At 54.8% G+C, this 23,652-nt stretch overlaps 1 protein-coding gene across 1 annotated transcript in view; it reads right to left on the bottom strand.

Moving 5' to 3' along the window:
* Nucleotides 1–23,652, bottom strand: part of GLI2 (GLI family zinc finger 2) — a 244,455-nt gene that overhangs the window by 158,622 nt on the left and 62,181 nt on the right. Inside the window, exon 2 of the mRNA XM_035008207.1 lies at nucleotides 19,166–19,331. Coding sequence (XP_034864098.1) covers nucleotides 19,166–19,301 — 136 coding nt within the window. The 5' untranslated portion in view covers nucleotides 19,302–19,331. The remainder of the gene's footprint in view (nucleotides 1–19,165; nucleotides 19,332–23,652) is intronic.

Below are 23,652 nucleotides of genomic sequence, written 5' to 3'. Positions count from 1 at the left end.
CAAAGGATTCTATGTCCCTGCCATCAGGACAGCTGGTAGAAGAATGGCAGAGACAGAAAAAAAGAAGAGGTGGACAGGGACTACAAAAGCAGTCTCGATGACCAGCATTCTATGACTCTGCATTGTCTACTATCGGTACTTTCAAAGTGTAGCGCAAAGCTCACCCCCCAGGAGGTCACTCACCAGCTAAGCAATCTCTACCAACTGTAGCCCAGAAAGGGACAAGCAGCCCCTGGGCCCCAATCCTCCACCTTAGAGGCCTTGCACCAGGCCGTGTATAATTCGTCCATAGAAGAGCCTCTTGAGCCCTTCCTCAGTGCCCCTGGATTCTTGGTTTAGAAACAATTCTAACAGACGTACAGGTCTTCCCAGCACATCAACTGGAAGCGGGTATAAGTTAAAGAAGGCAGGGAGTTCTGGCTACTCCAGATAAGCAAGTTATCAACAGAAGATGGCGGAGGAGGCAGCACCACGAAGGAAGAGGCGCCTACACTTAGGGCTCAGACAGACTCAAGTTCAAGTCCTGGCTGAACCACTTAATAGCCGGGTGGCCTTGGCAACATGCTAACCAGTAGGCCTTCCATAAACATCCAAATGCTTTTTGAATTAAACAGAATTGACTAATTGAATTTGGCCCAGAAGGAGCCTTGGGATTTAGAGGCAGAGGGCCTAGAGGAAAATACGGGGGTGGGGTGGGAGAGGTCCCCTGCAGAGACCTGCTGGGAGCCAGACAAACTCAGGAGGCTCAGAAGTGCTTTGTGCTTGGGTTGGGGGTGCGGGGAGGGAGCAGGGGGAGCAAGGAGAGCCAGGCGCGCGCATGTTAGCAGATCCTGTTGGTCTTGCAGCAGGAGACTCTCCTGCTCCTATCTGTAGAGCCCCCACTCTGTAAGCAGATAGCAGTGCCAGGACCTGGCCCAGCTCTCGGCTTTGCACTAAATGCCTGACACATGCAGCAGGGGCGGAGGGCCTAGCCAGTTGAAAAGGTCAGCACGCACCCTTATCTCTGCTTTGGGCCTATGGCCCCTACATGCTCCTCCCCAAGGACTGCTTAGGGAGGCAGATCTGTTTTCTTCCTAGAGGTTTCTTCTTGGATGGAAGGAAAAAAACAAAAAAACAAAAACAAGTCCTGGATGCACCAAATGGCAACTCTTGGATCAGGCTCAGACCTGTCAGTCCCAGGGAAGATGCCGTCAACCTCCACCACCATCCCAGGCTTAGAGAGGCACTGCCACCCCCCAGGGATGGATGCTGGGGCTCTCTGCAGTTTTCTGGCTCTTACTACCACCCTTCTGCAAGGGGTTGGGCCCTAGGGCTCAAGCAGCTCTGACCTCTCAAGGGGTCATTTGAATCAACGGCAGGATACCTGAGGAGGCACAGGGCAGGGGAGGAGCATGGGTTTGAACCCAGAACTCCATCAGATTCTAGTCTCCCCCTCCTTGTTCATGGTGACCCCGTGGGCAAGCTGGGAGACTCCTCTGGGCCTCATGTATAACAGGGGGGCACAGAGGCTTTAGGAAGGTGCATCCATGGAGAAAGGGGAACCCTTTTACACCATTGGTGGGAATGCAAGCTGGTGCAGTCACTCTGGAAATCAAAATGAAGGTTCCTCAAGAAGTTGAAAATAGAATTACCCTATGACCCAGCAACTGCACTGCTGGGCATTTACCCCAAAGATACAAATGTAGGGATCTAAAGGGGCACCTGCACCCCAATGTTTATAGCAGCGATGTCCAAAATACCCAAACTATGGAGAAGAGCCCAGATGTCCATTGACGGATGAATGGATAAAGAAGATACAGTTCATATATACAACAGAATACCACTCAGCCATCAAAAAAATGAAATCTTGCCATTTGCAATGACATGGATGGAACTAGAGGGTATTATGCTGAATGTAATAAGTCAATCAAAGAAAGACAATTATCATATGATTTCACTCATATGTGGAAATTAAGAAACGAAACAGAGGATCATAGGGGAAGGGAGGGAAAAATAAAACAAGACGAAACCAGAGAGGGAGACAAACCATAAGGGACTCTTAACTCTAGGAAACAAACTGAGGGTTGCTGGAGGGGAAGGGAGTGGGGGGATGGGGTAACTGGGTGATGGGCATTAAGGAGGGCACGTGATATAATGAGCACTGGGTGTTATTACAACTGATGAATCACTGACCTCTACCTCTGAAACTAATAATACACTATAGTGTTAAATAACTGAATTTAAATAAAAAATCAAAATTAAAAATCTCATCATAAAAAAAAAAAGTAAGGTGCATCCATGGTAGGTCCCATGGCACCCTGAATCTTGGGCCTTGTGGGGACACAGGTCTCTTAAGTTTCTGTCATATACAAGTGGGGGGCTGATGATGCTGTCCTCTTGGAGGCTGGGGCGGGGAGGGGGGGCTGTGGGTGTGGAGGTGGGTGAGAGGGAACCATTATGCATCCAGGAGTCCGATGACAGGCAGGCCACTGGATAAGTGGGTCTGAGTGTGAGACTCATGGGGCAGAGACAGCTAACAAGGTGGGACCCCACGGTGAAATGGAGGTGGCCTGTGGTGGAGGACAGACCCCTGGGACTCTGGGCCATGGGAGAAGGGAGGGGGCAGTTGACCACGCAAGGGAGAATGGTGTCCAAAAACCAGGGAAGGAGAGGACCGGGGGCGTGAGACTAAGCACTGGTGAGTCCATAAGAGGAGGCACGAAGACCACCCACTGGACAGAGCAGCATGGGGACTGAACAACATGGGAACCGAGCAGCATGGAGACCTCACCAAGCCATCAGGATGAAGGGACAGGCACAGTCCTGAGGGGTGCGGCTTGTAGACGGAGAGCAGAGACAGCTCCATCAAGGAAGGGGAAGATAGAAAATGCAGCCAGAGGGCAGGTGGGACCAAGGGGTGAGGGGGCTTCAGGGAGAGACCCCCGTGGAGGTGTTGGGGTGGCTTTATACCATGGCAATGTGGCTAAGCGGACACGTCATTGCCAAGAACTCCCTTCCTGGTGTGGTTCCAGGTTCGGGTTCACCACAGCTGAAATCCTCAAGGTCTGGAGGAAGAATGGGGTGAAGCATGGTCCTCTTTCAAGGCAAGGGGGACAGTCACAGTGTTTTCATTACACACCAAGCCATGATCTGTCTTTCTCCCTCATTCTTTCACAGTGCCGTCCACTCCATGAGCCAATGGTTCCCAAAGACAGAAGCCAGTATTTCCAAACGATGACACAAAATAATGCGAGCGTAAAAAAAAACAGCCATTCAAAGTGCAAGAGAGACCAGTGGATTTTTAACAAACAGAATACAGAAAGGCCTTTGATAGTGTTTGGGATTTCCTGTTGCAAGTAACTTTAAGAAACAACCCTGTGTCAAGTTTCCGCATAGTATCAAAGGAGAATGTCTACAATCAGCTGAAAAGTCTTTTAAAACATCCCTCCCTTTTCTAAGTATGTTTTATGGGAGGCCAGATCCTCTCCGCATATTTCAAGCCAAACAACATATTACAACAGATATGCAAACGCAGAAGCAGATAGGAGGATCCAGCTGCCTTCCCTTAAGCCACACATGAAAGAGATTTACAAAAGCGCAATCCCATTCTTCTCCCTAACTTTCTTATTTTGGAGAATAGTTATTGTTGATAAAAATGAGGGGCTTACTGGTGTTATTTTTAAATGGATTAAAAATGAAAACATTTAAAAATGTTCTCACCTTAAATTTCTAGTAACGTAAACATTGATAGAGATAGTGCACATAAAGAGAAGTTCTCTGGGGTCCTCGGTAATTTTGAAGGGACTCGACAGTCTGGGAAGCCTCTCTGCAGGGCAGCAGGTGGGCCACCCTCAGCCTCTGCCCTGCATGGCCAATCTGTGGCTCGCCCAGCAAGGCGGGCCGAGCTGGCGGCTCCAGCCCCCACGGCTCTGACTCCCATGGAGCTCCTAGAGCAAGCATAGCTCCCACAGAGGCTCCTTCCACCGCTCCCCCGTATCCCGTCCAGCGTGAGGTTGGGAGCTAGCAGAGGGAGACAAACGTACGCTCCGATTGTCCCCACCGGTTCCTGTTTGTCCACAGTCTCTCCCATGTCACACCCGGCCTTCCTTCCCACTGCAGACCCCACTGACCTACGCTGACTTTGGCCCAGCACCAGATGCAGAGGCTGCAGCCCTCGGGAGATTTCAGGGCTCCCCCAGCCAGATGTCCCAGCTGGATGCGGCCCATGTCCCTCACAGTGGCTCTGCTCCCCTGTCCGGACTGGAACTGAGATGGCAGCGGGTGTCTAGGGGAAGGTGTCAATGTCCCTGAAGGCACCGGCAGGAGCCGGCCCGGTAGGAGAGCAGAGGAGGGCATCCCAGGGAGAGGGAGAGCCGCACAAAGGCGCAGCCACCAAGGGCCGGCGTGTGCGAGGGGCACCATGTGACCCAAGAGGCAGGCGGGGGCCACGCATGCCTGGTGCTCGGACTCACACTCGGCCTGTGGTGCCAGGGAGCCACCGCCCACCATGACGGTCCCCTCCACTGATGGGGGACGGGAACTGGGGCAGATGGTGGCGGCCGTCGGGTTTAACTCTGTCCCACCCCCAACTTTGGGCCGCAGTGATTTGCGGCTCCCGTTATGAAGGGCCTCGGCTCCACAAAGGTAGAAGGCCCGATGGCGGAGATGCCTTCTCTCCCAGGCTTCACTCTGCTTTTTATGAGTAAACACGTCCCGATAAAGACTTACTGTCTGCAGAGACCCCTTTACACCCCAAAGGTAAGGGTTTAAGTGGCCTTATAACTGCCATTACTTATCTTTACAATGGCCGGAGAGAGCCTGCTCGGTAACAGAAGCTTTCATTCCACTGTATATATTTTTAGTGACTGGTTATAAATCAGGCTCACTCCTGGGGCTCGGGGTCTGGGGTTTCCTCCATTCCAGAAGGCCAGGCTAGGAGAACCGTCCCTGGTTCTCAGGACTTCCGGCACTGACAGTCCTCAAGAAGGCGGGACACGGGCTCTTATCTCTGGTGACACAGTAGGGGGGTCTTTGGGTCCCTCCGGCACGTTTCTGGCCCCTTCTCTAAGCAGCAGCCTCTTTCCCTTCCTCCCGTGCTCTTCCCCCATCAAACCTACTCTCTCAACACAGCATCTGATAAACTCATTCCCATGGAGGCACTCAGGTCTGACCACAGCCAAGCTGTTTGCCTCGGCCTTGGAAGTACCCCTTGTGGGACACTCACACCCAGAGAGGGACACAGAAAAGGATGCCTAAACCCCCAGAAAGTACGCCCTTTAAGCATCCACCACCTCGTCTCCACAGAGCAGATGCTCATGCCCTCACACCCTTCCCACTTCGGTGCATGCACACCCAACTTCTGGTCACTGTTACCGGTGACTAACTGCGGGTTTTCTCTGCTTCCAAAGCCCCCTTTGCTGGACAACTGAACAGGCCGGAAGCGCCAGAGCAGCCCTCAAGCAAGGGCTGACGGGTTGGTGGTGTGTAGACCTTGGCTCTCTTGCCTCTTGGGCAGGACGGATCACACGGGGTCCTGGAGTCTCCCCCTGGGGTGACAGTGCAGGAGTTCTTGGTAGTAGCTGGCTTGCTATGGTGCCTTCCCTCTCCCGCCTCCCCTCCGCCTGTCCCCTCCTTACCCCTCCAAATAGATCATGTGTGCCAGAATCCTCACTGTAGAGTCTAAGCATTGTAACTAGGATGCCCTGTGTGCAAGGAACCTCAAATCAGGGGCACAGTCTGAGGGCCAGGGAGGCTGGGGGTGACTCTCTGCTCAGGACGGGGTGGACCCGGGAGGCTGGCACAGCCTGGTCATCTGGTGAGGAGGATGCTGTCCTCAAGAGAGGCAAGGCGCCGTGGGGGCCAGGGTGAGGAGGGGGCACCTGAGGATGAAGGACCAGATGCATCCATGCACACAAGACCACAGACAAGGGAATGAGCCAGCACACTTGTGAATGGGGGCCCATCTGCCCCAGGCAGCCACCCAGCCGAGAAGTTCTTGCAAAAGTAGGACCAAGAGTCTCAGTCTGACCCTGGGCTTGGTTCTCTCCCTCCCAAGACCCAACCCAGCTGAGCGGGTCAGGCTGTTCTGCGTGTGCCCCTCGTGGGCCGGTTCTGGGATGGGGGAGCTCAAAGACGCGTGGGCCACGTCTCCCCGTGGTCCCCACTCCACCCCCACCTCCTCTGGGAAAAATGTTCAAAGGCTGCTCTTGCCCTCTCCATAGCCCCAAAGCAAGGAAGTTCCTAGAATCAGGGCAGAGGGAAACGCTGACTGTTTTTCGTTTCATTTTTTTTTTTTTTAAGATCCCAGAAGCTTCTGATTCCTCCTTGGGGATATATGCACAAAAACCATGTCTGACCACCCACGGCCCTGCCAGGACATTTGGTCAGCGTTAGTGACTCGCAGGCACCAAAGGGGAGAGGGGCAGAGCCTTCCATTCCGCGGCACGCCGAGCATACTTCCGAACACTCCCAGATGTCACACACGGACTGGTGGCAGCCTCCTCAGGACCTCCCAGTGCTCCCGGGGGGGTGGGGGCTGCCAAGGAAGAGGGGGCCCATGTGTCTCTGAGTTCAGAGACCCCAACAGAACAAGGCCACTTGTTGCCACGCCTTCACTCAGGCCCGGCAATCCACGGCAAGAACAATGGCCACGGCTTTCGGCCTCCCCCTGACAGGGGACGCTCACCCTCATCGCTGTGCAAGAGTGGAGGACGGGATGCACAGACAGGTCCGGGGTGAGGAGAGCGCCTGGCTGGGCCAGACCTGAGTGGGACGGCCCAGGAGGGAACATTCCAGAAACAGGGAGAGAGGACAGAGACTACATGTCAAGGATGGGGCCAGGGGAAAGGGGATCCCAACAGCCTGAAGGACTAGGAAGGGTGATGTCCCCAGGATGGGCTCCCCGACGGTCTCCCCGAGAGCTGGAAATGCCCCAGAGGTGCACTCTGGGGTGATGGCTCAGAAACAGAGAGAAGGGGTCCCCCAGGCTGGTACTGAGTCAGTCTTTCCAGAGGCCCCACAAGGACGGCCCTGTGGCGGGGCCTCTGCCTCAGTCCTGAGCTCAGCCCTACCAGGAAGGGTATGCCCGCCCCATGCGACAGACCAAGGAGCTGCCCCTGCACCCACAGGCTCCACCCCAGCTGCACCTGCTGCACCCCGACTTCCCCACACAAGGATGGCAGGGAGGTGCCCTGCCCCGTGGCACAGAGATGACCAGGGCCAGCTCATCAGCCTCTCCTCCCCCAGCAAGTGGTTTCCACTCTACCTCCCCAGTATATCTGACAGAGGCAGTGGTTTTCACAACCCTGGGAAACACAGGCCAGCCCTGTCTCCCCGCCGGAGGACCCAGACGACGTTCTTCGCAGCGTGGTCATTTCTCCGGGTATTTCCTGTCGCGGTTCCGGAAGAAATGGACTGTGTTGCCTGCTCAGAGCTGCTGTGTGTGAGCGTGGGCCTGACACAGCTCACGTGGAGAAGAGTCTCCTTCCAGGTGACTCTAGCAAAAGTCCAGGGCCTCTAGTGGCTAGAACACTGCTCAGCACACGCGAAGCCCCAAAAAACATTCGTGTAAAGGTGGAAGAGAGGCAGGGTGGCAGGGAGGGAAGGAGGGAGGGAGGGAGGGACATCTGAAAAGCAGAGCAATCCTGCGGGAATCATCTGCATTTCGTTAGTGGGCATGGAATGCTTCAAGTCACAGGATGCAAGTCAATCTAGCAGAAGAGTGAGTTTATTCCAGATGTCCCTCCCCTGCTCCAAGCCTTTTCCACGGCTCCCTACTGCCCACAGTCCAAATTCCCCAAGGCTCCCCACAGCCATTCAAAACTCCCTTTCCAACTGCATCTCTCCTCCTACTCCTTTGTGTGAAGCCTCCTCTCAAGCAGGTGCTCTGGTCCCTACTCTGCATCCCTTTCCACTGTTCATGTCCCCTTCTCAGGGCCCTCTCCTACATGTCTCTCCTTCTTTAGGAAACCCTCCTTAGTGGCACTACCTCTGGAACTTTCTGTCACTTCTCTAAGGCTCGCCCCTGGTACTTCTCAAAACACTTCATGTTCCCCCATAGGGAGTTCAAAAGGACAAGGAGGGAAGGGAGAGAGACCTGGCCACTCCAAATGCAACCCAGAGGAGGAGGCCCAGGGAAGGGAGGACCAGAGGAGTGCTCCCTGCTTCTGAAGAGCCAGAGTTCTGACTCCATTCACTGGCGAGTGTCTATGGGCACCCAGGGTCCCCACGGTGTCCCCCTCCTGCCAACTGGCTGAAGTGAGGGGGACATTTTTATTTGGCCTACCCAGCATCACATGGGGTCCATTCTCCCATGCATGGTCCCTACTGGTCAGGGACCCTCCCCATACCAGCAGGTGTCCATAAGAGCACATGGCCTGGTCACAGGGACTGGCTCACAGGGTACAAGGGATCCAAGGCAGGGCAATGAGAAGAGGCCCTGGACTTTCGCTAGAGTCACCTGGAAGGAGACCTGCCCCATGAGAGCTCAGGGTGCCAGGCCCACATTTCCCCACAGCAGCTCTCGCCACCCGGTGAGGAGAGGCTGCCTGCGTGCCAACCGAGGGGCAAGCTGACCAAGAGCATGGCGAGAAGGAGACCGTGTCCCAAAGGCATCACTGGAATCTCGAATTCAGCAGGTTATGGCTGCCCAGTTAGGGAGGCCATGAGATCCATGTAGTTTCGGAAGGTCTGAGTGGGTTTCTGTCCCTTGCAATTGAGGATCCTGACGCGGTTTCCATCAGAGAAGAGCCATCCTTTCTGGCCAACCAAGGTACAGCTGTCTTCCCAGAGCCTCACACATCACAAATGTCCCTCTTGGGGCTGAGCATTAAGTGCGGCTGCCTGCCCAACCTCCAAGGCCTCTGGCTGAGAGCCGACCTGAGGGTGGGCAGAAGCTTGAGGAGAGGAAAAGGGGCCCCCAGAGCCATGGGTTGGGACTCGCTGAGGACAGGGTGAGGCCAAGGGGTCGAGGGAGAGAGGACAGTGGAGGGAAGGAGCAAACTGGGGCCTCTGGGCCGGGACAGAGAAGGTGGGAGGGTGCACCAGACAACCACACCCCTCGTGGTGCCAACCCTGGGCAGCTACGCCACTTCCCAGGAGCCACAACCTGCCTGGCACCCCCCTTCTGCCGACACTGCTCTGAAAAGGGCCTGGATCCTCCCTCAGGGGCTGGGGACACCACTGATTGTCTAGGGCCCATCCAACCCGGGTGCCCGCCCCAGGGCTGGTAGAGCTTCCTGGCTTGGGTGTCCCAGATCTGCTTCTTACCAGACCTGTCACCTGCTCACTGTGTGGCCTTAGCTAACCATTCCCTCGTTGGGCCTCAGTGGGCCACATGGCCCCTTGAAGCTCTTCCTTCTCAGAAGCACAGAAAAATCTGGCCCTCTTCAGCTGAGGGGCATCACCGAGCCCTGAGCCCTGGCCCTTCCCAGCAAAGCATCTGATTTCCAGTGGTACAGGGACCTGGAGTAGCAGGTGGGGCTGGTGGGGCACCCTGGCTTGCGGGCTAGAGCCATCTCTCCCGGCCCCGTCTGACCCCGGCAGCCCCTGCTGCGGCTGGGCCCACAATGCCTGCCACAATTAATTATTCAGAGTCCGAGGGAGGACGGGATCTGGTGATAAAGGACTGGAAGTTAGCTGGAGGCTTGTGCTCTTTCTAAAGTGATTTACTCCGCTCCCTCCAAACTCACACCCTTAATGTAATTATTTACTTTGTCATTAAACACCCTCCTTCCACTCCAATTATTTTTAGAGTTTCTGGAGCCTATAGAATTGGCTGGGGAGGCTGCTCATTGGCCGGGGAACCAGGTCGTCCCCTGAGGGACAGTGCGGCTCATGCAGCCTGGGGACTCACGCTGGAGTTGCAGGCCTAGGCCAGGACGGCCCCTCGTCCTAACTTCCTCCCTCCCCTCTTCCCTTCCTCCATTCCTTCCCCCTTCCCCCTTCCTTCCTCCCTCCCTCTTTCCTTTTTAAAATGGAGATATAATTCACATACCATAAAATTCACCCTTCGAAAGTATACAATTCAGTGGTTTTTACTATATTCGCAGGGTTGTGCAACCATCCCCACAATCTAATTCCAGAACATTTCATCACCCAAAAAGGAACTCCACATCCATTAGCAGTCACTCCCCATTCCCTCCTCCCCTCTACTTCCCGCCTCTATAGATTTGCCTGTTTGGGACAGTTCACATAAACGGAGTCCTATGAGATGCGGCCCTCTGCGTCTGCCTGCTGTCACGGAGCATAATGTCATCGAGGTTCATACATGTTGAAGCACAATTCAGTACTGCGCTCCTTTTTATGGCTGAAAAATACTCCATATGTGAATATCCTGAATTTTGTTCATCCATTAGCCAGCTAATGGACTTCCGGGTTATTTCCGTTCAGGGGCTATTCTGAATCGCGTCGCTGTGAACGTGTGTATACAGGTTTTGGTGCGGGCTATGTTTCTAGTTCTCTTGGGTCCGTCCCTAAGTGTGGATCGCTGTCTTCCTCTCTTCCTCCTCTTCTCCATCCCATCCAGGGCCTGGAGCTGGGGAAGCTAGGGCCTGGCACTGGCTTCTGCGAGGGCAGGAGTTCATTCGGAGGCACTGTTTGGCCTCCTAGCCCATCAATGTGGACCTAAAGAGGCTCCAACAGAGCCACAGGACCTCAGCCTGTGTGGTCGAGTGGCCACGCATCCACGCAGGAGCCCCAGACACTCCCGGGCCTCACTCCCGAGCAGTCCTTCCCTGGTCCCACTGGTCCCAGATGCCACTGTCCATCCCTGCCATGCCTGGCCGCCAGACCCAAGGACCCCTCCCTGGACTCCTTGTGTCTGGTCTCTCCGCCCAAGACCTCTCTCACCGCACGTAGCCCTTTCGAGTGGACACTGAGAATCTGACGTGGCAGGGGTCTGCCTTAAACCTCTGCGACTGGTTCCCTGAGGCCTGGGGGCGAGGGGAGAGTCTAGATACCCCACCGGCCACTGAGGCAGGAGCCCCTCTCAGGCCCACCCTAGAACTACATAGGCCAAATGCTGCCTCCCAAGCCCCTGCACTCCCACCGGGCCATTCTGCTGCCCCTCCTGCCCACCCTTGCCTCTTTTCACCTGGTGAAACCCTGCACATCCTTCAATGCCCAGGTCCGATGCTGCCTCCCCATGAAGCTTCCTGGGCAGGATCTGTCACCATCTCCCGAGTGTCCCCATAGTGCTCTGTTCTCTGTCCCCCGATGCCTTCAACTGGGAGCTCCTGAAGGGCAGAAACAGGGTTTCCACATCACCCCATCTCGGACTGGTGTTCCGGAACCATCTGTAGGATGCACTCACAAGCTCGGGGAACCCAGAGGCACCCAGGTCACCTCTGGAAGGCCAAGGGTCTCCTTCCTCTTTCGGTAGCCCTGCTTCCACCCCAAACACCAGGCCTGAGTTCATTATCTTCAAAATGTTCCCAAGATCAGAGGCGGTAAGACCTGGCCACAAACATAAAATAAATTATCTCCCACACCAATGATAAATGGTTCTATTAGCAAACCAGATTGTTAAACTCCGATATAACAGAACGCAGGAAACTGGGGCCCATCCATTCTCCCTCAGGCGCACACTGAGTTGTAAATAGGTTATTTTGTGTGTAAATAACACATTAAAACACAGCATTAGCTGTGTCTTTTGATAGAGAGGAAATTGTTACAAATAAATAATTCCGGACAGGAATGTAAAATAAGCCAGATTTAATAGTGCATGCCTGGTGCAGCCGTGTTAAACATGACTAAAATGATAAACCCCAGAATATACTAATAGTAAACTATGCACTGACATCAAAGTAATGAGACTGTATTTTTTTACCAAGCTTTAGAAATGCTAAAATTAGTTTTGACAGAACCAAACGTCAGAAAAATGTTTCCAACATAAACACCATCAATTTGGGAAGCTGGGGTTTGGGACAGGATGGGGGCAGGGCCGGGAGCAGCTGTGTCCCATGCCATGGGCAATTCCTGCCCAATCGGTTTCCGGTCCCAGGGGTGTCACCGGATGACCCTTGGTGCCTCAGGTCTCTGGACCTTGGCTTCCACATCTGTAAAATGAACAGATTTGAACTAGATGATCTCTCAGGCTTCTCCCGGTTCTGTAACTCTGCAACAGTTAAACATGCACAACGAACCACAAGACGTGAGACCATGTCTGCCAAGACCATGTCTTGCCCAGAAGGGGAAGGGGAGGAAATGAGCCTGAGCCTCGAGGACGGCCCTCGGGGGCTTCTATTCCCTGTGGGCAGAGCTCACCAGCTCACATGAGCCAGCCAGAAACACACAACGCAGATCTGAAGTGGAAATGTGTGTGCTCCAGGCTCTATAACCAGCAGGGAGAGGCCAGGTGGGCCAGCAGAAGGCTCCCAGAGCACAGACCCGGGGCTGGGCCTTGAACGCTGAGCCGAGGTGGGGCGGGGGCTGCTGTGTTGGGGCCAGTGGGGCATCTGCTTCAATTTGGGTGGCAGCTGGTTTGTTTGTTTGTCTGTTTGTTTGATTTCTTTATTTTCAGAGAGGGAGAGAAAGAATCACCAACAGACTCCCCGCTGAGCACGGAGCCCGATGCCAGGCTCGATCTCCTGACCCCGGGCTTGATCTCCCGACCCCGAGATCCCGACCTGAGCCGAAACCAAGAGTCGGATACTCAACCAACTGAGCCACCCAGGCGCCCCTGGATGGCAGCTATTTTAAGTGACGTTCAGAGAGACCTTTAGAGCATGAGGTCTCAGGGTGGCATGAGACCACGAAACGCAAGAGGAATGGGCATTCAGATTCATGTCGCTAACATTTACTTCGTCACTACAGAGACCCTCCGATGGCCACTCTCTAAACGCTCGCCCATTTCAGCTCCCCAGAGCCAGGTGTCGTGCCCGTGACCATCTCCACTCTACGCACTTGAGAAAAGTGAGCTGTCTTATCCAGAGCACACAGCTAACAGTGGGCAGCTGGGAATAGCCCAGGTCCTTCCTACCATATTCCCTGTGGACCGCAAGGAGTCTCCAACCCTCACCTCGGCCCCACGTGCCCCGAGCCTCCAGCACAGCCCTGGCACTTGAGACCTCACCGGCCAGGGCGTCGTTAAGTCATTCAGAGCCCCCCACCCCCACCCCAGAAAACACCCCGGTGGTCGCACTGCATCCCGCTTCCTGGGTGCGTGGAGCTGTCGGGGAGGACTGAGCTCTGCTCTTGGATAAAGTCTGATGGCAACTGGCTGTTCCATGTGGCCGGGCCATTAAAACAAACTCAGTAGCAGCGACAACAGCCATCCTGAAAAGCACTTAAATAAGAATAATTGCCCACTTAGTCACACCTGAGTGCATCCTCGAGCTCAGGGCGAAAGTGTGTGGCCCAAGCGGAGCCGTTCGGGTAGGCCGGGGAGGCTGGCCCGCTTGGCAAGCTGCAGAGGGCCTCAGGAAGGGAGCCGGGGCCCGACTGACCCTGGCCCTTAGGAACCTCAGGGGTAGCAGGCCACACCAGCCCACTGGCATGACAGTGTCAGACTTCCCTCCCTGCCCAATCATTTATCGGGTGTCTGCCTTGCTGGGGGTGAACAATGCCCTGCCCAGAGGGCATCCTAAGGGGATGGCCCAGAGACAGAGGGAGGGCAAAGACACCGGGGACTCAGAGGCATTTATCAGTGAGAGGGCACGATAAGGTCCAGGGGACTTGGGTACATCTCCTCACCCTGGCACCTCAGCGAGAATGCTCACCACCTGACTCGTTTACAGAGCCTGGTATTTATGCAGTATTCCAGACTGACAGGGATGCCTCACCACTGTGCAAAAATGTGCCTGGAAGAGACTTTCGAAGGAGCCAGCAGGGCCAGCAGACAAGATGACAGGGTGGCCAGGGCAGTGGGGGGCACAGAAGCCCCCTGAAGCAAGGAGCCAAGTGCCGAGAGTCACCCAGTACTCAAGCGTGGTGGACAAGCAGGTCACCGCCCAGCCAGTACAGACCAGCTGCACCCAGTTAGCGCCCCCTCCAGGGATGCAGTCCCTGCCTCGGACCAGCTGCAACCCATGTAAACATACCCACGCCCAGGCCCCGGCCGGGGGAGATTCCATTCCAGCAGGTCTGGAATGGCCTGGGGATCTGCATTTATAACAGCTGTCTCATGGGCTGCTTCGGCAACCTCTGGTCTGATCCCACCCTCTAGCGTACAGGGGGAAGGCTGAGTGAGCAAGGCCAGGGACCCACTCAGGTCACCTACGCAGGACAGCCTGTGGTAGTGAAGCAAAGCAGGACAGCAACTCAGGCCCGCTCTCCAGCCCAGGGCTCCCTCCACCACTCTCGAGGAGGAAGACCGCAGAAATCTGGTCTTCCTACCCCTGTCCAGCCTCAACAAGTCAACCAGCAAGAGTCACCAGTGAAGGGAAGACTTTCTAAGTCAGGCAGAGCCTCCAGGGCCTGGAAAAGGAAAACTAGCAATAGTTCATAGAGCAGAGACTTAACCTGGGCCTCACACAGAGCTAACTTAGGGCCTGCCACTTTACATTGCCGACTCAAGTAATTCTCACAACCCTGTGAGGTAGGGATCATTACTGTGTCCATTTTGCAGATGTGGAAACGGAGGCTCGGACGTGCCCAAGGTCAGCAGAGTGGGGCCTTACCCCGGTGGTGTGGCTCCAGAGTCTGAGCTGTTTCCTACTGCTTCTCTGGACTGCCTGGGAGAAGAGCGGCAGCGGGGACAGCCACCCCCCCGTGAGGTGCCCTGTGCCAGGCCGGCCTGAGCACATGCTATCTCCGGTAATTGTCCCCTAGCGGCTCTGCATGTGATTCCCACTTTATGTATGGCAAGTCGCGCCCTGCCTCATGCAGCTAGAACGTGGAGGGCCCAACACTTACGAGGGCATCAGAATCCCTGCAACTTGCTGGGCCCCACTCCCGGAAGGAGTGCTCCTGGAGGCCTTGGGGTGGGGGGGCCCAACTCCTAGGGATGCTGCTTGCAGCTGCTGGTGGAGGACCAGATGGGGCCCAGCACATAGTGGGCGCTCCACAACAGTAAGGTGGTACCACTGTGAGCGCCTCACAGAGTTTCTAAAGCCTGTCTGGCGCTCTGACCTCAAGGACTTAGCAAAGCTCTCAGACCAAGACTTGGTTCCAAGTTTTATGGCTCCAGACTTCCCGATCCTCCCAGCCCCGGAGGCCTGGAGGAGCTGGGTCCCTGGTGCTTAGCTGAGGCACACAGACAGGTTCAGAAATAGTTTTGGAAAGAAAACCCACTGTTGCGGAGGAAAATACGACAGCATTTGGGCAGTTTCAGTGAAAAGCAATGAAAAACATCTGAATCAAATTGCCTTTAAAATTACGCCATTTCAAAAATTAAGGGGGAAAAAAAGCTCTGGGCCAAAATGTGTTTTTAAAAGATTTATGGCCTCCCAAGTGTTAGCACCACAGCTCCAGAGGCTGGGAAGGGACCCACCAGCCTGGGCCTCTGGAGTTTCCTCCCGCCAGACAGGTGATTCACTGAACCTGCGCTAGTCTGACCACAGTGCTGCTTCGCCCTCAGCCACCGCCCTGCTCTGCTGTGCACACACGGTCTCTGAGAGGTAGCGACTCCGAGGGGAAACGCCCAGCCCCCAGCAGGTCCAGCCTCTGACACCTAAGGGAGGTCAAGCAACAGGGGTCAGGCAGGCCAGGTGACTTTTCAGGTCCCTCTGCAGGTAAGTCATGGCCCCAGGTCTCAAAGAACTGGCCATCTGGAAGAGAGAAGGTGCTGTCAGCCTGTTGGACAGACGAGTGACTTGCTATGCCTGGTGCAGAGACTGGACAGTTACCATCGAGTATCAGTGGGCTGGCCTTTAAGGCCCAAATCACCCACCAACAGTCTAAAATCACCATCTAAAAGCAAATACCAAAAAAAGACGCTCACCATGTGACGGGGAAGAGATGGAGCCTCAGACCCCGTTCTCTGTTAAAGCAGTGGGTGACCTTGGGCAAGTCCCTTCCCTACCTCGTCTCAATCTCATTTACAAAATGGAGAGGCTCGGAGCACTCATAAAATAGATGTGCCTGGCACCCCAGCCTCCTACCCAGTAGCTCCTTGGGCTGGGAGATGTTCGACAACAGGCTCTGGCAGAAGACGGCAGGAGAGGACGGCCCGGATTTGTAGTGTTTGCCAATTTTCCGGCCTTAACTAATCCCACTGTGGCCAACTTCTAGTTACCAACACAAGGTCAAGGGCAGCAGAATTGGAAGATGTCTACACTCCACTCACACAAGTTAGCAGGGGCTGGCTCCAGCACATCCCTGCTCTCGGAGAAGTTACATTCTAATAGAGAGTTCTAGAAGGCTGAAGGTCCTTAAGAACCAAAGGGATGGGCTTCCTGGATGCATCATCCATCACCCTGAGTCCCACCTAGGCGACCACTGCTAATGGTACTTCCAGGTGACAGAGGTAAGATATGATTTGTATCCTGCTTTTTTCACTTACTATTAGAACATAGGCACATCCCCACTGCCACATTATTATAAAGTCTTGATAAACATTTTCAGTGGCTACATAATGTTCTATTCAACAAATGTTCCATAGTTGGATTAATCAATCGCTTCTCCTGGAACCACAAGCTTAGCGTTTGTGGCTTATCACACATCGGTCCAGAGGATGGCTGACCTTGTCTGAGGACATTGGGAGCACTGTGGTGAGCAACCAGCAGCAATGACAAAGGGACCAGATCTTACAAACTGGCAGGGCTGCAAGGTGTCCAGATGTGTGTGTGGTGGGGGGACTATATTCCAGGCCACCTTCTGACCACTTAATCCAATCCTCTCGCCCCACCCTCCAGTTCCAGGGGCTTCAATCCCACCACTGGGATTGTATGGCTTTGGTTCTAAGAATGAGCATATCTCTTTAGGCAGAAAGATTTCATTTCCTCATGATCTTCCTACTGTGAAAAACTAGCAATAGCCTAAGTGTTCAATGACAGAAGATTGTCACGAGATCATGAAGACTTTGGGTGACATCTGGGAAAACAGGGCCCAGAATGGAAAAAGGCACAGCCCTGGGGATGTGGCTACAATTAGGACCCAGGCCAGCCCCCTCTGGGCTGCATCGCTGGGCCTCCTGCACCCCATCCATGGAACACAGGGTCATGGTCCACCAGCACCAGCGCCCCCACTCCAAGATACCCCCGGCCTTGCCCCATGCAAGAGCAGCTACTCCTTTCCCCATAAGCTGTGCAGACAACCAGGGGCGGGGGTGGGGGGAGGTGGTGGTGGTGAGGAGGAGGCTCCCCCATACCAGTTGTGCCTGATTCCAGACTCATTCCAAAGACGGGTCACATCCACCCTCTGCTGGAACCGCATCGGCCAACTGCTCCTCTGGGGTCAGGGAATGAGGGGACGGGGGCCTGCAGGGGTGGGCAGGGTCAGCATCCTAGGGTGAGGGTGCGGGTGGGGTAGAGCAGGGTTGGAAGCCTCCGTGGAGCGACTGCACCCCAAGCTAGAGGCCTGCTGCCTGTTTCCGCAGATCGAGATCCCCTCCAGCATCAGCTATTACTGCACATTGGTGACAATCAGGTCTGACGCTAGAGGGGCTTCCCCCAATTACAGCCTAATCGCTGTCTAATTACTGCCTAGGTCTGTTCTCTGCTACTGCGGCATGGCAGTAAATCTCACTGCGTAGAAGTTCATGATCCACTCATGGCTCGGGAGAGGCTGACCCCGGCCGAGGCAGGGAGAGCAGAGGGCCCAGGTGCAGGCCAGAGAGGCACGGAGGCCCAGGCTTGCCCGAGATCCCTCAGGCCACAGAGCCCCATGTGTCTGTCCATCAGGCAGAGACGGACAGTTGAGCAGTCTCCACAGGGCAGGGTTAGCCCTGGAGAAGGAACAGATCAACATGCAGACATAGCCAGGCCCAGGACGAGCCAGCCCTGGGACCAGGCCGCGGGGCTTCCCAGCCATCTCCAGACTCCCACTGTCAGCCTTCCCTCCCCGCTCCTCCCTGCCCTCCCCTGTGTGGGGAGTCCATCCTGGGCTTCAGCTCCTGCCTCCACCCCAGCTGGTCACACAGGGAGGGCCTGGAGAGCTCATCTCCAAGAGGGACAGGGGTCGAGGGGCATCACCCAGGTAGGGAGGGCCAAACGCCCGCCTCCCCATGGGAGCAAGAAGGTTGGTCCCGGATCTCCCTCTCCTGCCTTGGGCCACACGGCCCTGATAATGACCTCCAACTGAGAATCATGGGGTGGGGGAATAAAAATAAATGTAGTAACAACAACCCAGAAGTCCTCCCATTCACTCTTGGAAACACCAACTCCCTCCTCCCCCTCCGAGGCTCTGCCCGATTCCCTGGGCTCCAGTCCCCAGCTGCGCCCGGTCTGCCAGCCGGCCGTGGACCAAGAGCATCAGCATCACCTGAGTTCTGGTGGGAAATGCAGAAACTCAGCCGCGCCCACCCGCCTTGCTAAACGGGGCTCCGCACTTCAGCAAGCCCGGCTGCGTGTGTGAGCGCATCCAAGTGTGAGAGGCCCCGCCCACGGTTGCACACCCGGCCCCCGCGAGGGCGAATCTGCCCCCGCTGCTCTCCGAGCTGTGCCTGAGCGGCGGGAGCAACAGGCCATGACTAAATGCACTTGAATAAAAAGGGAAAGAAAAGAAATCTAAGACTCTCCACTCCTCAGAGACAGAAATAGTCCTGTGGCCTCCAGATGGACTGCGCGCACACAAGGGGAGGTCTCGCCTTCCCGCCAAACTTTCCCGACGGGATGCTGGCACGGACCAGTGGAAACCAGAGACTATTTCTCTTCGGGGCAGTAAATGAGAGGCTGTGGCTCGTGTAGTCCTTCTGTTATAATTAAGTTGGCCAGAAATTCACCTAAGGATACTAAATTCCGTACCTGACCCTCTAATTACAGCCAGAAAGGATCAGGAGACAATTACTTTCCAAAATAGTCCTTGGCGGGCCAGAGGCCAGGAGCCGTGTCTCTGGCACATCTCGAACGTGCCAAGCGAACGCACCCAGGGCCGCCCGGCAGATTGAGGGCGGCCAGACCCCCTGAGAAACCTGCCGGCAAACATCACAGGGCCTGGGATCCCCGGGAGTGCGGGGGGACACCCTCCTCTTCGCCCCCCATAAACCCAGCATGCCTGCCTGATGACATCGGCCACCAGTCTAATTAAATCCTAACGGGCTAATGAAAAACACCCCTGCTGCCCACCAAGCGTGCAGAACACAAAGTACCTCCGTGGGCAGCTACCGCCGTGGCCACCGCGAGAGCCGAGGCCTTCCTGCCCGGGTCGGGGAAAGCAGTACCCTCCAGGCTCCCACTTTTGGCGTCTTTCTTTTCCGTGGTAGTGACTGAGGCCGACGTCTCCATCTTAGCCGCTCATAGTCCTGGGTGACAGCCCTGGAGGAAAAGACAAAGACGCTCACCAACACGGACTGCCCCCAGACCCAGCCGGGATCCGCCGACCCAGATTCCCGGCCGCCACGGAAGCAGCCAACTTAATACTCTGCTAATTGGGAAGGAGGGTTTAATTAATTTTGAGAATTATTAGTTCTGAGATTCATCTGGTCTTGGGAACGACCTCACGGACACCAGCCGAGCGCGGTCGTTGCCCCTTACCCCAGATTTTTAAAATCTGAGCCCCAAGTTCCTACTGCCCGTAGTGGGGAGGAGCAAGGACCACTTTCAAGAAATGAAGTCCGAAGTATCAGCCTCCAACTCGGGACCACAGGAAAATAAAGATAAATAGAGTAACAAGGACTTAGTGGTCCTCAAAGGAAAGCCCTCGTTTTCCTGTTCCTTCCCTACTCACCAGGATCAACCTCTCGTTTATTTGTGCGTGTGTGCATTCATTCACTCATTCATTCATTCAACAGATTTTCATCATTTACTCACTGGTGCAAACTCAGTCAACACATTTCTAAGCCCCTAGTTTGTATCAGGCATTCCGCTTGGTGCTGAAGGTACAGTCCACAGAGTTTACGTTCTACTTGGGAAAGGATCATATAGAAGAGTGGGAGAAATAAATGTGTATTTAGTTTCAGTTAGCGAGAAGTAGCATAAAAAGAGAAAACCAAGTGGTAGGACAGAGTGGGGCGGGAGGGGCCGAGGGGCCGCTGCCTTGCCTCTCTGAGGATGGAATGGGTGCCACATGAAGCTCAGAGGGAGCCCGGCACGAGCCACGGACCTGGGTGGGCAGAGGCTGGCTCGTTTGAAGAACAGCAAGGTTAGTACAGGCCCCGGAGGGCTCTAAGCGGAGGAGGGACATGACAGGTCTCATAGTGTATCGGGGTCACTCTGCTGTTGTATGAGAGCTGATCTGGGGGGGAAGGGGGCACTACCCGAATGACCCAGGGAGACATGATGGTCTGGGTTAAGGGGGTGGTGGTGGAATGCAGAGATCACAGAACTTCTAGGGCTTGGACGTGGGGTGTGGTGGAAAGAGGGGGAGCACTGGGGGATGCAGGGCACAGGTTATGCTCCGCCTGCAGCTGAGTGCTGGGTCACAAGGGAGCCTCTCACCAATACGCCTCATGCCTCACAGATGCTGCTAATAACCGGCTATTTGTATCAAGTTACAGAACAGAAATGGGAAAGCCAATCTTCTTAAAAGAAGAGTCGTACTGTCAAAGATGGCTCCTACTTTTGGCTGAGGGCCCGGATGAATGACCGGTGGTGCCGTTGGCTGAGATGGAGCCCAGCGGGTGAGCAGCAGGTTTGGGCAGAAATCAGGAACTCAGTCCGGGCCATGTTAAGTTTGAAATGCTAATTAAGCCATGCAGAGACTGTTGGAAATGTAAGTTCAGAGCTCAGGGGAGAGGTAGAGGCTGGAGACAGGAATATGGCGGCCACTGGGCAAGATCTCCAAAGGAGTGGGTGGAAGAGAAGAAGAAGAGAAAGTTCCAAATCTGAGACAGGGGCGTGCCAACATTTCCAGGAAAGAGAGAAGAAACCAGCCAAGGAGAGTAAGCAGGGATGGCCAGTGGAGGAAAGAGAAGGAAAAAACCACCAGGAGAGTGTTGGGGTGCCAGAAGCCAAGGCAGGAGTGAAATGCCTTGAAGAGGGGGAACAATCAGCTCCTTCCCAAGCTACTGAGAGCTGGAGATGGTGAGGCCTGAGGGCTGACCAGCTTCAGTCACATGTGGTGATCAGGGCCCGGATGGGGGGTCAGGGGACGAGTGGAAGTAGGAGAAACAGAGGCACAAACAATTTAGTCGGGGAATCCGACTAATTTACAAGTTCCATAGAAGAAGCAAAAAATGACAGGACAACTGGAGAGTCCAGAAGTCCTCTGTGGTTGCTGTGTCAGAAAGGAGGTGGGCCAGTTTGCAGGCCCGCGAGAAGGGAATGTTCTGGTAGGGAGCCCACAGGTCACAGCAGGGCAGAAACCAAAGGCGGCGGTCAGCTCCATCCCCAGGGGCCTCAAGGTTAAATTCACATCTGCAGGTCCAGAATTTCATCTTGTTAAATCCACACAAAACTCTCATGTCTTTCTAAGTAGAAAATGGGAAGGGCCAAGGACGATGATGTGAGGTATCATGGACGGTTCACGGTCCCATTGCCTGCCAAGCAAACAGCCCAAGTCCTGGACCCCCTGGTTCCATCTGCACACACCAGCCTGTCCCGCTTCCACAATCTTTCAAAACTCCCTATCAAGGAAACCCAAGGCAGTTGGGGGACAGAGAAACCTCCCTGCAGATTTTGATGAATTATGGGCTTTCCTTTGGCCTCCAGCCTACTTGTGTATGTAATCTGTTCTTTAAGGTTCTGCCTAGGTGGACGGCTCACCAGCAATGCACCCGGGCTCATGCCTGCCCCGCTTTCCCGGCCCCCTGAGCCTCGGGGGGAACCACCCTCCCAGCCACCGGAGCTGCACCTTTGGGGTCACCTCCTTCCTCCCCATTTTCCTCCAACATCTGATGGGCTGGGATTGCCATCACTTTCCCAAAACATCTCACCAGTGGGGCCTCTCGGGCAGGCTGCTCTGTCCTAAGCCGGCACCCCCCTTCCCTTCCAGGTCGGGGGGCGCTGGTCCTTCCAACACCACCTCTGGCCCTCCTCCAGGTTGTCCTCTCCTCGGACAGCCAGGCGCCTTCCCCAAACCCGAATCTCACCACATCCCTCCCCTGGCCAAGGCCTTGCTGAGTCGCTTGGGCCTTGAAGCGAAGTCTTCCTGCAGCCTCCTCTCCCCTTGTCTCCTTCACACCCAGCCAGTTCTGACCAGCCCTTGTAGGCCCCCAGGCCTCCGCTCAAGCTGGCCGTGCGCCGGCAACCCTTCACCCTCTCTGTGGACCCCTACTGTTACCTTCAAGATTCCACTGGGACATCAGCCCCTTGGGGAAGCCCCCCAACTCCTCCCCACTTAGGGATCTCTGCCTCCAGCCCACACCCCCATATTGAATTCATCGTCATCTCCAGGTCAAGCTGGCACAGACCAACTGTTCAGGAATGTCTGGCAAAGGAAAGGGACCTTTGCGGCAGGGAAACCATGGCTCTTTGAAATTCAAGTGATTCCGTGAACAGCCTGCGTTTTCCTCCCAAGAAACTCAGGTAAAGGAATTCAGGCCCGACGTTGAAATACACCTCGAATCTGGAAGTAAGGACAAAAATAAAAATAACACCTGGAACAACAAAACTTCAATAAGCATTTACCGGGTGCCAAACACCTTACGGGAGTGATCTCATTTAATCCTCACAACATTTTACATAGAAAGAAACCAACACTTAGGGGCGCCTGGGTGGCTCAGTCAGTTAAGCGGCTGCCTTCGGCTCAGGTCATGATCTCGGGGTCCTGGGATGGAACCCCACTCAGTGGGGAGTCTGCTTCTCCCTCTGCCCCTCGCCCCGCACTTGTGCCCTCTCTCCCTCAAATAAATAACATCTTTTTTAAAAAAAGAAAGAAAGGAAGAAAGAAAGGAAGAAAGAAAGAAAGAAAGAAAGAAAGAAAGAAAGAAAGAAAGAAAGAAAGAAAGAAAAAGGAAGGAAGGAAGGAAGGAAGGAAGGAAGGAAGGAAGAAAGAAAGAAAGAAAGAAAGAAAGAAAGAAAGAAAGAAAGAAAGAAAGAAAGAAAGAAAGAAAAAGAAAGAGACACTCCAAGAAGTTGAGTAACTTGCCCAAAGATGCACACTTAGCAGTGTCTATGCCAGGCCTTGAGCCCAGGCTATCTGCCCCAAAGCTGGACTCTCAAGCACCACAGTGAGCTGTCCCTCGCGTTAGGATCCCACAGTGCTAAGGGATTTACCCTGGAATCCCTTGGCAGGCGTAAGGTTACTAACTGGTGAGCCCTGCAGGTATGGGGAGCACTGTGCCAGGAGCCCAGGGAATCCCAGAAGCAGGACTGGGCATGGTTCCGGCTCTAGTGTTGTCTCCAAGGTAGCGAGGTTGGTGGATGGAGACCACCCGTCAAGGGCAGGCAAAAGCCAAGGCTCTGTTCGAGCTGCCTGAAAACACCATGATGGGGCCGGGGCCCCTGTCTGCTGGAGCCGTCTGGGGTGGGGCGGTTGTACATTCATCCACTAAAGATCCATTTATCCATTTGAGAGAGAGAGAGAAATAGGCCGAGCAGGGGGAGAGGGAGAGGGAGAATCCTTGAGCATACTTCCCACTGAGCACCGAGGCCAACGTCACTCAGGGCTCAATCCCAGGACCCCACGATGACGACCTGAGCCAAAACCAGGAGTCGGCTGCCCCACCGACTGAGCCACCCAAGCTCCCCTCAGTAA

This window comes from Mirounga leonina, unplaced genomic scaffold (assembly GCF_011800145.1).
Source record: "Mirounga leonina isolate KUSES-001 unplaced genomic scaffold, KU_Mleo_1.0 Mir_151, whole genome shotgun sequence".
Lineage (NCBI taxonomy): Eukaryota > Metazoa > Chordata > Mammalia > Carnivora > Phocidae > Mirounga > Mirounga leonina.
This window is presented reverse-complemented; position numbering and strand designations above follow the sequence as displayed.